The sequence below is a fragment of the Corvus brachyrhynchos genome, unplaced genomic scaffold (assembly GCF_000691975.1).
Source record: "Corvus brachyrhynchos isolate BGI_N302 unplaced genomic scaffold, ASM69197v1 scaffold79, whole genome shotgun sequence".
NCBI lineage: Eukaryota > Metazoa > Chordata > Aves > Passeriformes > Corvidae > Corvus > Corvus brachyrhynchos.
This window is the reverse complement of record NW_008240023.1, coordinates 492,050-505,551: the sequence shown is the minus strand read 5'-3', so window position 1 is coordinate 505,551 and position 13,502 is coordinate 492,050. Positions and strand designations below refer to the sequence as shown.

Genomic DNA, 13,502 nt, shown 5'->3' with positions numbered 1-13,502 from the left:
AGCTCTACCAGCGAAACTCTGCTGCTCAGTTCAGCAAAACCCCTGCAACCCACGCCGGGCTGAGGCACAGGGCAGGTCTGATGGCACCCTCAGAAAGTCCCCATTTAAGTGACAGGCACAGCAGCTCCCGGGATCCCTGTGGAAGGGCAGGAATTGGCTGCGCTCCCTGCCCCCTCTCAGTGCGTCACAAACACCTTCCCAAAGCTGCTGCTGAGCCCCAGAGCTCATCTTCTCAGCCCCTTCTGCCAGCAGAAAACAAACAGAGAATCCCACTGCTTGTCAGAGAAGGGCTTCAGAGACACAGGGACAAAACCCCAGCTGAGCCTGGCCTGATCCGTATCGTTGGAGGCCCAGCACTCCCTGGGCAAACGCCTCCAACTCTGCCCCATTAATATTTTAAAAAACACATTATTGCAACCATTTCATCTGGCTTTAGAAAAAAAATGAAAAAAAAATTTGTAGTAATTTCCTTAATCTGAGGAGTAATTTGCACACAGGTGGCAGATGACTCCGCAGTGAAAATAAAAATCCTCCCATGTGTCACTTAAGCAGTGCCCTGACAACTCAGGATCCTCAAGATCGTTAGTATCATTACAGTGTGACTGTCTATGAGTAGGACTACAAATTGGTCAAAAAAAGCAAGTTTTGATCTAAATTTCTCTGTTTGGTCAATCAGTGCAACCTGAAGAAGTCCAGTAGTACCTTGGGAGTTCCTCTCTGCAATGGAAAAGATCACTGCATTTCATCAGAAACTTTTAAAAAAATTCAATGTACACAATTCACTGGCAAGAACTGCCAGAGCTTTAAAAAACACCTAGGAAAAGTATCATTAGAAAGTGCAGTACATTTATTCTGCATATTACAACTGCAGTTCCAAATCAGTGATCCAAAGCCTTTCATTAGATCATAAAAAACTTCAGGCCAGCTTATAATGAAATCCCTAATCAAATATGAATGAATCATCTGATATGACACAATTCCTTGAATGAGAAACAGATGGAAAAGTAGTGATGATTAAGTGGTTTAGATCACAAGATATTAGTTAAGCCAAAGGAGGAGATATTTAATCACAGAATCATGGAATGGTTTGGGTTGGAAGGGACCTTAAAGCTCATCCCATTCCACCCCCTGCCATGGGCAAGGACACCTCCCACTATCCCAGGGTGCTCCAAGCCCCATCCAACCTGACCCTGGGCACTTCCAGGGATGGGGAATCCACAGCTTCTCTGGGCAACAAGGAAAGGTCTCTTTAATGAACCATCAGCAATTCCCCAGGGAAGCATCTGGAGACTGCTGCTGTATTTTAGGCATCGCTGCACAAAGCATTCACCTGATATTCCCTCCACTGCCCAAAGACAAAGCGGAGCCAAATATAGCCCTGAAAATCAATATACGCTGGGGAAGAGCCTCCAGGATCTTGATAAATGCGTGTCATGCTAGAGGAGGAATTCCTAAAATCCTGGGAACGCAGGTGGCTGCACTTCCCCCCCCTGCAATAAAGTACCCCCAGTTAATTTTGGCAGAAAGCACCCTGGGGAGCTCTGCAGTGCAGGGCACAGCCACGAAAAGGGCAGGCAGACAAAGGAAACACAACCCCTGGAAATAAAGAACAGCCCATCCTCATCCTCCAGCCAATGCTGGCATCCATCTGTCAGGAGAAGCTGATGGAAAAGAGGAATCGAGCACCGCTGTGTGGGACCACTACAGCCCCAGGACAAGCGTTACCTCGAAAAACAGAAGGGACTAAAAATGAAATAAAACCAGCACTACAAAGGTTTCACCCCGATTACCTCCTTGAGCTTGCAAATCCAGGTGGAACAGCCGGGGTGCAAACACACACGGCACACAAGCCATGGCAGCGTCGCCTCCAGGATCCCGTCTGAGACACGGAAATTCTTCCCCAAGAAACGCCTCAACCCATGATCGATTTCCATGAAACATTTATCACTCCTCATTCACCTCACAGTGCTGTTATTTTTAGCAAAGCCAGAGGCAACGGGAACAAATTCCTGAATAACCATTCAAGGGAGCCTTTCCACGCCTGCCTGCTCGTATCCTGCCATCTCCTCCTTCCCGAAGAGGCCACAAAGTTTTAGCATTCAAAGGCTCTTCCCTTCACCACCTGCTTTCATATAAATCAAAAGCACAAACCAGCCTTTCCTGTGGCAGGGAATCGGTGAGAATTCTTATTTTTGAAAATTACACTTGGTGGAGAGTCAGGACTGAGAGAACCCAGTGAATTCCGGAGCTGCTCAGTGTGAATTCATGAACTAAGCAAGGTGAGGGAAGAAGAACGAAAAATAGCAAGTTGGGGCTTGCAGCAGAGCAAACTTTCCTGCCTTTCATCCAGGAAAGCAGCACTGCATTCACGAGCTTCACATTTAAGTGCTGCTTTCAGCTGTTAAAAGAGGGATAATCATTAATAATTCATCCCAGCTCCTCCAACTGATAACCATTTCCTCGTGGGTAAGAAAAGGAGACAGATAAATCATGACAGATAAATACGTTTTCTGAGACAAAAGACAACAAAACCAGAGCTGAGGAGCTGTGGGCTCCTGCTCTTCCCAACCCACGGGGATCAGGATATGCACTTTCTGGGCTCCAGAAGTAAGATCAGTTCAGGACTGCCCATCCCTGGAAGTGTCCAAGGCCAGGCTGGACAGGGCTTGGAGCAGCCTGGGATAGTGGAAGGTGTCCCTGCCCACGGGACAAGATGGGCTCCAAGGTCCATCCCAACCCAAACCAGTCTGTGATTCTCCAATTTCCAGCCTGGCCAGAGGAGTGGTTTCATTCCATGTGGAACATGGACACTGAAGTTGAGGCAGAGGTGGCCAAAAAGTTCATCCCTCTTCCATACAGCCCTGCACATGCACAGAGCACTGAGGCAGAGTTAGAGGGTCCTTAAATTATCCTGTGACCAACAAAATATGAGTTTGGGGACAGTAATAGTCCAGAAAAGAGGTTCTGAAGCTTGAACTTCCCTGCTCCTCTGCAGGGAGCTGCCCAGGGCCTCTGGACGTGGCAGTTCCCTCCCCTCTCCTGCACAAATAACCCCAAATTCACTGAATGCAAAGGGCTTTTAATAGAAGCCCAGCAGTTCAGCAAATCCCCTGCGGAAACCTGGGAGCTGGCTGAAGGGCTGTGCAGGGCTTTCCTTGCTGAGGAATGGCTCTGAAGCTGGGCACACTTCAGGAGAGCCTCTAGCAGGTGGAACACTCCTTTTCTCATTGCAGGGGCTGTGGTTTGTCCATTTGGCTTAGGGCTAGAAATGAAAGACAAATACTAATAAATCATAAGTATCGCAGGAAATGTAGTGCTGAGCTGATTTTAACTCCCAAGGCTTTAAGCTGCACTAACCTGCAGTTTCTCTGCTTCCTTGGAATCCCAGAATGGTTTGGGTGGGAAGGGACCTTAAAGCCCATCCAGTGCCACCCCCTGCCACGGGCAGGGACACCTTCCACCATCCCAGGCTGCTCCAAGCCTGGCCTTGGACACTTCCAGGCATCCAGGGGCAGCCACAGCTTCTCTGGGAATCTTATCTTACACCAGAGCATCTAAAGTGGTGGCAAAATTACCAGACCAAGGCTGCTGCCAAAGGGAACTGCAGCTTTTCAATAACCCAACGAGAGGACAGGGTTGAACCTGCTTAGTGTCCGGGCGTGACATTAAAATGATTTTTCCTAGAACTCACTTTTGATGATAATTTGGGATGTTTGGATGGGTTTGTCCCCCATCCTGGGCTTCATGTGTATATCCATACTATACATCAGGATATTTTGAACACTGAAGGAAAGCCTTTCTGAGGGGGAGCTACTTCTGGGGCACAACAAATGCTCATGTTGCTCCCGAGCTGACACGTCCCAGTGTGAACCAGGACGGGATCCTGCCAGGAGCCCAAGTCCCTGCTGCCTGGGCAGCTCCCTGGACCTGCTTCAGAGCTGTTTGGTGCCTTTCTGGAGGAGGTGCTGAAGGAGAGTCTGGAGGTGGGGAGCTGTGAGGGCATCCCCTTCCTCTGAGAGGGGGAATTAACAACAGCCCGGAGCAGCTGGAACACCCCTCCTTCCCCTCACAGACAGGGATTCATCTCTGGCTGCAAAACCAGGCGACAACATCAGTCCAGAGGCTCGTACCAACCATTTATTCCCACATACATCAACATTATTTTTGCGAATGGCTGTGGAAGTGAGAGTGGATAATTAGATCTAGCAAGGAGGAAAAAGCAGCAGGGAGCTGAAATCTCCCACTTAATGCTCTGCACTGGAAGGGACCTCATCCCTTTCCACAGCCCCCCTCCCACTGCCCCAGGCGCCCCCAAGCCCCGTCCAGCCTGGCCTTGGACACTTCCAGGGATCCAGGGGCAGCCACAGCTGCTCTGGGAAATCTGTACCAGGGCCTCACCAGCCTCTGACTTAAAAAAAAAAAGAATGAAGGGAAGCAACGTTGCTGAATAAAGTTAATTTATTCCTTTTCCTCCCCCGGGCCAAAGGCGCAGCGATCCTCGGAGCCCGAGGCAGAGAGGCAGCGCTATCAGACAGATGATGATTGCACTCCTGAGCAGGATGTGGGCTGTGGGGGCTTTGTCTTGTTGTACTTCTGCGAGCACCTCAGAAATTCAGAAGCACCAATTACGGCTGATGCGCCTTTGAAAAGGGAAAATGTTTCCCTTCCTCCAATTAATCCTTAATTTATACAGAAAAGAAGATAGAAATAATTTTCACTGCTGATGACTGAACTCGGTTCTACTCAACCAAATTCGCTCCTAAAAACCATCTCATAAAATTGCTGTAAATATTTCTCGGTTTGTAGCTGAAATGCCCTGCAGGATGGAGGATTTTTAGAACTTTCTCACCATTTCACATCAGAGAAAAACAACTAACAAGGGTCAAACCTCTCCTTCACTTGGTTCGTGGTGAAGAGAAAAACATTTTGGTTTCCTACAAGCACACCACAGTGATTTTATCTGAAATAGAAATGCAGCATAAAAGCTCAAGGACCACTCAAGTTCATTCAACCTTACCCTGACCTGGGCAGGAGAATGTTTTAATCAAAATATCCTAGGACACAATCAAGCCTTTTTTTTTCCTCCTTAAGCTGTTTTTTAACACCATTATTTCAGTCATGCCTGAGACTTGGAACACCACCCCACAATCCCACACACAACTCATTTTTCCAGAGCAATGCTTGGTGTTGCTTCTCCTTTCTTCTCTCACAAAGATCTGCAGCAAACTCCTAAAGACAAGAATTATAAAAACCAGATACGGCAATCCCAGGATGGTTTGGGTTGGGAAGGACCTTAAATCTCATCCCATTCTACCCCCTGCCATGGCAGGGGGTAGAATGGGATGAGATTTAAGGGCCTTCCCAACCCAAACCATCCTGGCAGCCCCAGCTGCTCTGGGCACCCTGTGCCAGGGCCTGCCCACCCTCCCAGGGAACAATTCCTGCCCAATCTCCCATCCAGCCCTGCCCTCTGGCACTGGGAAGCCATTCCCTGTGTCCTGTCCCTCCATGCCTTGTCCCCAGTCCCTCTCCAGCTCTCCTGGAGCCCCTTTAGGCCCTGCCAGGGGCTCTGAGCTCTCCCTGGAGCCTTCCCTTCTCCAGGTGAGCACCCCCAGCTCTCCCAGCCTAAGTTCCATTCCCACAGCCCAAATACTGGGAGAACCATCTGCCAAAGAGATGGGGCTTCCCACCTCTCACTCCACCCACTTCGCACCAGCACAGCTCCCCAGGGATCCCTGCCTCAATGTTCTTCCAAAAGCACAGAGGTGAGCTATTAGAAATTGTCAAAATGGAGTCCAAACAGCAAGAACTCCCCAAATCCTGCATGGCTCCATTAAACAGCCTCACTTCACCTGGGCAAAACCAGCCAGAACAGACTCTACCATCAGGTTCCCCAAGCTCTCAACCTCAGAAAGAAACATTAAATTTAGCCAGCAATCAAAACCAATACCAAAATAAAGGGGATTGAAGATTCCAACCCATCCCTTTCCCAATCCTGGCCGATGATCCACAGAGCCACAAAATCCACCCCGGCTCACGAGCGAGGTGAGGGCAGTAAAACCTGTAAGTTGACCTGTGCTACCACAGGGATGTTAAAAGGAGAATGCCTGTGAGGGTTAGGACAACAGAACCTCCCTTACCTGACGGACACGTCTGGGAGCACGCGGAGGGGACAGGGATTTCTCACAGTCCGAAGCCAAACGCCCGTGCCTGGTGAACAACCATCTCTTCCTTTTTCCCCCCAATGCTACAACTCTACCTCCTTGAAAGTTTCCTTCCCCAGATATGCATTTGAGGCCACAAAAATCTAGGTTAGGTCACAGCCCACTTTCTTCTCCCCCTCCCAATGTAGCGAAGTTGTTTTGAATAAACTTCGTTTACATCTTTCCAACTGGCACTACCAGAAGTGCTCAGATCTTCTGCGAGATCTCATCCTTAAGAGAAAAGGGCCTGAGGGAATTTTGGGAGGCAACAGAGAAGGGAAAGTTGGAGGTTTGGAAGATCTGAGCTGCTCCCTGCAGAGCAGTTAAAGTTTCCTGTATCCTATCACCCCTAGTACAAATATCTGCTTGTACCTGGAAGACAGAAAGGGGAAACACAACAGCCAGCAGCAGATTGTTTCCCACAGAATTCCATGTGCTGGGAGCAGAACTTTGGTCTCCATCACTCACAGAGCTGCAGCCATGAGCCTTTAAGAGCTCCCCCAGCCCGGTGAGGAGCAGCCAGGACGAGGAGCAGGAGGACAAGCCCCAGGAGATGCTGTGGCAGGATCATTATGAGAGGGAGAACAGCAAACAGCCCGGAGCCCGGCGTGACACACTTTGATCAGCCCGGCCTTGGCTCCCTGTCCCTTCTCCCTAACGAGAGCAGCAGCTCCAAAACCTCCTCAGCTCCCCAGTGCTCCTTCTGGGCTGGGGAAGGACTCGTTCAGATGCTGCTTTGTGCTCCCATCCTCTCCTTTCCAAGGCAAACCAAGCACCCCCCACCAGGCTGGGCTCCCCTCAGCACCCTGCAAGACTCCCAGGGCTGCTGTGCTCCATTCCCAAATCCCACTCTCCCAGCCTGGGAAAGCAGAGGTGTGCAAGTCCTAACAGACTTTGTTCCAGCACTCTGCATTTGCATTCTGCTCTCCCACTCGCAAGGCAGAGCTGCAGAGCGTTTTCCTGCACCCCCAGCACAGGAACGAGGCTTAATAGGAAGCTTTTTCCTTACCAGAGCTGGGCATGTGGTTCACTCGAGGTGGATTCAACAGCTCCACTGGCTGGTCTCTGCCAGAAAGCCCATCTGGAAAGAGGGGAGGGAAAAAAAAAAGTAAAATCACATCAACACTTTGGGTAGCTGAGCTATTTTTAGCCATTCCAAGCAGAAAAAATAATCAGCAACCAATTATCGATGCAGAGCAGAAACACAAGTAGCATGAATCAATGGAAACAAGAACATTCCCAGGACAGCTAAAGCAGGAAATAAAGGAGGCTCTACCCCGAATTACGCCCAGGTTTTCCTGGTCTTTAAGCCCGCAGCTGGTGCTGAACCCAACCTGAGGAAATGGGGATGTCAGCTCACAAACCTTACCAGAGAACAGCTAAACTGCCACTCCTTCCTTGCTGGGAGAACTGAGTTAAGACAGAGACGCAGCCCCACAGAGCAAAGTTGAGGAATGGCTGGAATATGCCAGGGAGATGTTAAGGAAAACTGACAAATCACTGCAGGAGATTAAAATGCAGAGACATGCATAACAAGCCCCATTTTGCATAAGTTTGGATCTCAGAAAGGCATTAAAAACATACTTTGTAAATGAGATGCACAAATCCATCTTGCTGAAGCAGTTCCCTATTTAAAATATTTCCAAGATCGTATCTTGCATCCAGGTAGAGTTAAACAGAACAACCAGTGTTGGAGACTGCCACACCTCAGTTTCTAGTCACCCATTCCCCTCCCAGGAAAGCTGAAGCAAAAAATGCTAAATTATGTTTTCAGTGCAATTATGAACACTGGGATACAGAAAATTTATCTCAAACCCATTTGTTCCACCTCTGCCAGTCTGTCTCACTTTTCCCCTCCAACCCCTTTCTGTGCTGCAGCTCTGATAGGATCAAGCCAAACCCTGTCTGGAGACATCAAAGAAGCCACTCCATCTCTCTCAGGCAAAGGACAGTGCTAGAAAAACGTTAAGATTTGTTTTCTTCTCCCTGTTTTCTCCATTTTTCTGGAGAGAAGGCACAGTCGGGGATTTCTCCATGTCTTGCCTGGGTTCACCTCCACTGACCATGGATTGAAGGGGAAGAGCAAAACATCACTATTTCAAATACAATTGAGCCATCAGAGTCAGTGGAGAGCACAGCCCAGGAAAATTCCCAGTTTTCCTGGGGAGCAGAGTATTTTCAGCTTCTCTGCTGGGCAGTTTCAGATGAAGACGAGCCTTCAGAGGAGAAGAACCCATGGACAAAGCAGAGCCCTGCAGCAGCACCCAGGTGCTCTGTGAGACAAATCCAGGTCAATTTCAGGGACTTTTAAGACCTGTTTAATTCTAAGAAATAAAGAATTTTTTCCACTGATTAAAAAAAAGAATTCCTTTCCACTCATTTATAAAAACCCAAACCCAAAACCCAACGCTTTGCCACCTTGTTTCAAAACGAGGATTAGATTAATCACAGCAGAACATTTAGGAACATCTTTTAAAGCACTGACACCTGAAAGACTCGAAGCAAAACCGAGCGATGCGAGACTGAGGTTCTGTCTTTGCCGTCCAAATAATGCTCTATAAAATAAAATATTAAGTATAAAGTAAGAAATAAAGCTCTGAATCTCTGGAGTCCTCCCTCAGCACAAGGATGTGGAGCTGCTGGAGCAGTGCAGAGAGGTCAAGCCACATAATCAGGGTTTGACTCTTCTTACAAGCCACAGACCCTGGTTTGAATACTGAGACAACCCAGACAAGCTACGAAATATTCCCCAGCTCTCTGCTGGCCAAATTGGTCCTAAGCTACTAAAAAGAACTGGCCAGAAAACATCCTCCCAAATTGGCTCTGTGTGAATCAGGCTGATGATTTCCCCAAAACTCTGCAACAAAGTGCTCTGTCCACCGAGCCTGGAGGGAGGCAGACACCAGCCTGTCTGATTCATGGCTCGAGTCAGGGAACATTTAGTGGAGCTTAATTTCCAGATGGGTATTTCTACTCATTAATTAACAAAATGAAGCCATAATTCATTGATGGAAACTCGAACACGTTGTTTTTAATCTTAATCTGTTCCAAAGAGTTGTTTAAGTTATTCAGAAAATATAGCCAGGACAGGTTTGGAAGTAGCTGAGCTTGCAGGATTTAAAGATGTTGAAAATAGCAAAACAAAGGCAAAATATTTACGAGTTCACTCCAGAACAAACCAGAAACATGACAGATAAAAACCCTCAGAAAAGATGAAGCAGCAAAATGAACGATTTCACAGAATCAGAGAATTGTCAAGGTTGGAAAAGACCTCTGAGATCATCAAGTCCATCCAGGGCAAAACCAAACCAGATGAGGAAAAGGAAATACAACTTCACCGCTTAAAAAAGACAAGAAATGAAGAGGAATAGAAGGCTGAAACATTCAATGAGGTCTTAAAGAAAACTGCAAGCAGCCTGACTATAATTAACTCTGATGAGCTTCAAAATGTAGGGCAGAACTGGGAACGAAGAGGTTATTTAAATAGTTTTCCATGTATTCAGATCTTTCGACCTGATGCAAATCACCCTGGCCTACCTGAATTCCTGGAGGGAAGTGATGAGCAACTAAAAATTATCTTTAAAGGATACCTGCAGTAGAGGAAAAATTCTACAGAGGTGCAGAAGTAAAACTTTAGGGAAGACAGGGAGCAAGGCAGGAGCAAAGGGCAGAGAAAATCAGCATTAGTGACTCGGATTTGCTCCCTTTGGAGCTTGAAATGCAGAATCCAAGCTGAAAAACAGATGGATGGGAGATGCAGTGACAGAAGAGTAAAACCTTCCCACGGTGATGGCGACAGAAAAAAGTACAACTACCAACGGGAAATAGCTGGCCAAGCAAGGCCAGAAGAAGGAAAAGCCAAAGGATTTCCCCAAACCAAGCAGTCCCCACTCAGCAGTGATGCAGAGGATCCAAGCTCCCTCCTGGACGCATGAACAGGAGCACGTGCAAGGTCACCCCTCGGGGACGCGGCAGCCTCGGCGGCCACGGCTTCAGGTTCAACACCTGAAGATGAATTATGGGCAACCAAGAGAGAAACCTCAGAGAGAAGATTTTTTATTAAATGGGACAGAGGCGCTGCAGAACTCAGTTTTGCCAGCATCAGCCTGGTTCTCCATTGAGGGAAGGCAACAGAGTGGTCCAGAGGCGTTTTCAGGAGGAGCAGTTTTCTGCTAACGCTGCGAGTTTGAGACCACTTGACCAACTTCTGTCTCCTTTGCTCATAAATCTTCTGGACCGCACCTCACTGCACAACAGCAATCAGGGGCCTCTGAGCAGGCAGGGAATTCACTGTGAGGGTGGGGAGGCCCTGGCACAGGGTGCCCAGAGCAGCTGGGGCTGCCCCTGGATCCCTGGCGGTGTCCACGGCCAGGCTGGACACTGGGGCTTGGAGCAGCCTGGGACAGTGGGAAGTGTCCCTGCCCATGGCAGGGGGGGAAAGCAGATGAGCTTTGAGGCCCCAGATCATGCTCCTTGCCCCTAAGCAAGGCTGCCCAGTGCTCCGCAAGCCAGCACAAGCCTCATCCCTTGTCACCAGGCTGTTCACAGAGAGGCCCAGGCTGTGCCACACGAGAGCCCTGGCAGTGCCCAGCAGCTCCGTGCTGTCTCCATTACACGTGTCAGCCCACAGCAATTCCATGGATCTCCTCCAGGCACAGGAACGTGGGGTGTCCTTCCCCCTGCTATCAGTATCCACGCACCAGAGCCAGGCTATAAAAAGCACCTTGCATTCTGTCCCCGAGCCGGGCCGGGGGGCACAACGTGCACACAGAAGGTTTCTCTGCGTTCCTTCCGGGCAGGATCTGGGGAGGGTCCGTGGGTGGCTCTGCTCGAACGTTTGGCTGAATTTAAAAACCAGATCATGCACTAACTACCCTTGGAGCCTTGGGATGCCAGGCAGCTAAAACAGGCTGGCTGAGGAATTAAAAAGCCTCCACCCCTGACCGTTAAGCACAGGCCACTGGAACACCCTGACTTGCATATCAAGCGTGTGTGACAAGTTACAATATTAGCAATGAGAACGCTAATTACCATGGGCGCGTTATTTATTTGTCTGCTCATGCGAAATTTACAGAGGGGGAGAAAAAAAGACGAAAAAAAATCCTTCAACGTTTACAAGAAAGCAATTAGGGCAGCAAATGGATTATTTCTCTTTAAACCTATGAGAAAATGCTCAGTGCATATTTCCTCTCTAATTTGTCTGCACTCAAGGAGCTATTTTTGGAAGTCTCCCTAGACTGTATTGTAGCACCACATGTACTGTAATGGCATTTTAATTAGCCCAGAGAGCTGGAAGATGCACTCTGCATCCGAAAGAGAAGCAGCCTAACAAAATGAGAGCATCCTTTCCCTTCCCTTCTCGGAGATTTACAGCAGCCATCAAGCCCAAATACCAATTATGGCTTCGGCTGGAACCGACTGCGACTGCTATAAAAACCCAGCGCGCCGCCCCGGCCCGCGGAACTCCGCGCAGACAAACCCGGGATTTAAGCACTGTTTACTCATCCCTTAAAGGTGGATGGTAAAAATAAAAGCGCTGCAGCCACGCACGGGCAGAACGGGGCACGGGAGGAGGGGAGACAAGTGAAAAAGAGATGGGTCTTTTGGAGTTACCAGAACGCCCGTTTAGAGGAGAGTTAACCCAACCCCGTCTATGTGGGGTTCTTTGGGGGAATTTTTTAACTACAACTACAGCTAATACTGAAGTGAGCTGCCTCGCCTTGCCAGGGAGTGACATCGGATCACCATCACCAGGATGGCCTGGTGTATATATATATATATATATGTATCTAATTTGCCTTCATTCTGACTGCTTGCTGTGGATGCAGTAGAAAGTAGGTCAGGCTGGTGGCTTCCTCAGCTCTGGAGGAGGCTGGCACACCTGGAATAGCAAACCCTCTCGTGCCCTTGACAATCCTGACTGCTCCAGAGACATTCCAGAGTCCAGATATCCAGATGTCAGTTCCACTGAAGCCAGGAGCCCACCCCAGCACTCAGCACCTCACTAGTGAGAACCAGGATGGGGCCCAAGCTTTCTTTTGCATTAGAATCCACACAAATACCTCACAAGAATCTGAAGGTACTCAGGTATAACATTTACAAGAGCTTGGTACTGCTCTCCTACCCTGGACCCTGTAAAGGTAAATCCTGCAGGTCACAGTTTGGTTAACATCAAGGTAAAAGCATTAAAGGAAACATAAAAAAGTTCGAGGCTGGGTTGGATGGAGCTCTGAGCAACCCGATCCAGTGAGAGGCACCCCTGGCCACGGCAGGGGCTTGGAACTGGATGGTCTTCAAGGTCCCTTCCAACCCAAACCCTCCTGGGCTTCTAATGCTCAGCAGCTGCTAACACAAAAAGCAACACTTAATTTATTACTAGGAAGTGATCCTAGAAGCCAAAATACCTAAGAAGCATTTAAACAGGAAGCTGTGGTCCTCAAGGTGTTGACAGGCTGATATCCAAATGACAAGACACCACTTTTCCCTGGAAGCATTGTGTTCCACTTCCTATGCCATTATTTTCCTTAATTCCCTGCGGTGGGAGGACGAAGCAACTCCCACCAAACATGACAATCTTCAGCCTCCTCAGCAGACTCCGATGACTTCATCCACACACAGCTGAGGAGATGTGTCACTCTGGAGATCCACGGGAACAAAATAATCCTTTACGTCTAAACGCGAGTGAGCAGAGGCTGGGAGTAACCCATCCACTCCACCGGAGACAGCCAGAAGGAGGAGCTGCCCATTCCAGGATATTTGATTCCCTTCCCCTGTGGACAAGGAAAGCCAGAAACCTCCCCCCAGCCAGCCTTCCCACTGCCCCCCAACAAAGCACGCAGGGGAGGAGGAATAAAACACGTTAAAGGGAGAGAATGTGCACTACACATTTCATGTCTATTTTCCCCTCCAAGCAAAAAAAACTCACGTATTTCATGCTGGTTTTCAGTCCATTTTTCTGTAACTGGTTTCAAAACCAGCTCATTCGGAAACAACCACGGAGAGTCGGGTAATATTAGGGCTGAGCTCAAGCACACACCTGAAGCAACACCGCCCTGCTCACCCGTGGCACCCGGACCCTGAGGACGGCCCAGGAAAGACGAAGAGCCCAGGCAGCCGCGTGTCCCCGCGCAGCCCTCACACGCACCTGGCAGGCACAGCCGCCCCCAGAGCTGCGCGGGCCCGGGGAGCAGCGGCGTCCCGACCATTCCCACAGCAGCGGGATCCCGGCCCCGGGCGCTCTGCTGCCGGCCAGCCTCAGCCCGGCCGGCCTCTCCGCTGTCAGGAAAGGCTGTGCTCCGC

The 13,502-nt window shown here is 49.1% G+C and overlaps 1 protein-coding gene across 11 annotated transcripts in view; it reads right to left on the bottom strand.

Annotated features, from left to right (window-relative positions):
* HDAC4 (histone deacetylase 4) overlaps positions 1 to 13,502 on the bottom strand; it is a 148,335-nt gene that overhangs the window by 93,989 nt on the left and 40,844 nt on the right. For 9 of the 11 annotated variants that reach the window (XM_017743398.1, XM_017743402.1, XM_017743401.1 and 6 more), the window contains exons 1-2: positions 13,348 to 13,493; positions 7,213 to 7,284 (exon numbers count right to left, since the gene is read on the bottom strand). In XM_017743398.1, coding sequence (XP_017598887.1) covers positions 7,213 to 7,284; positions 13,348 to 13,408 — 133 coding nt within the window. In that variant the 5' untranslated portion in view covers positions 13,409 to 13,493. Of the gene's footprint in view, positions 1 to 7,212; positions 7,285 to 7,572; positions 7,677 to 13,347; positions 13,494 to 13,502 lie in introns of those variants that run through there. The other 2 variants (XM_017743408.1, XM_017743406.1) reach the window with 2 other exon arrangements.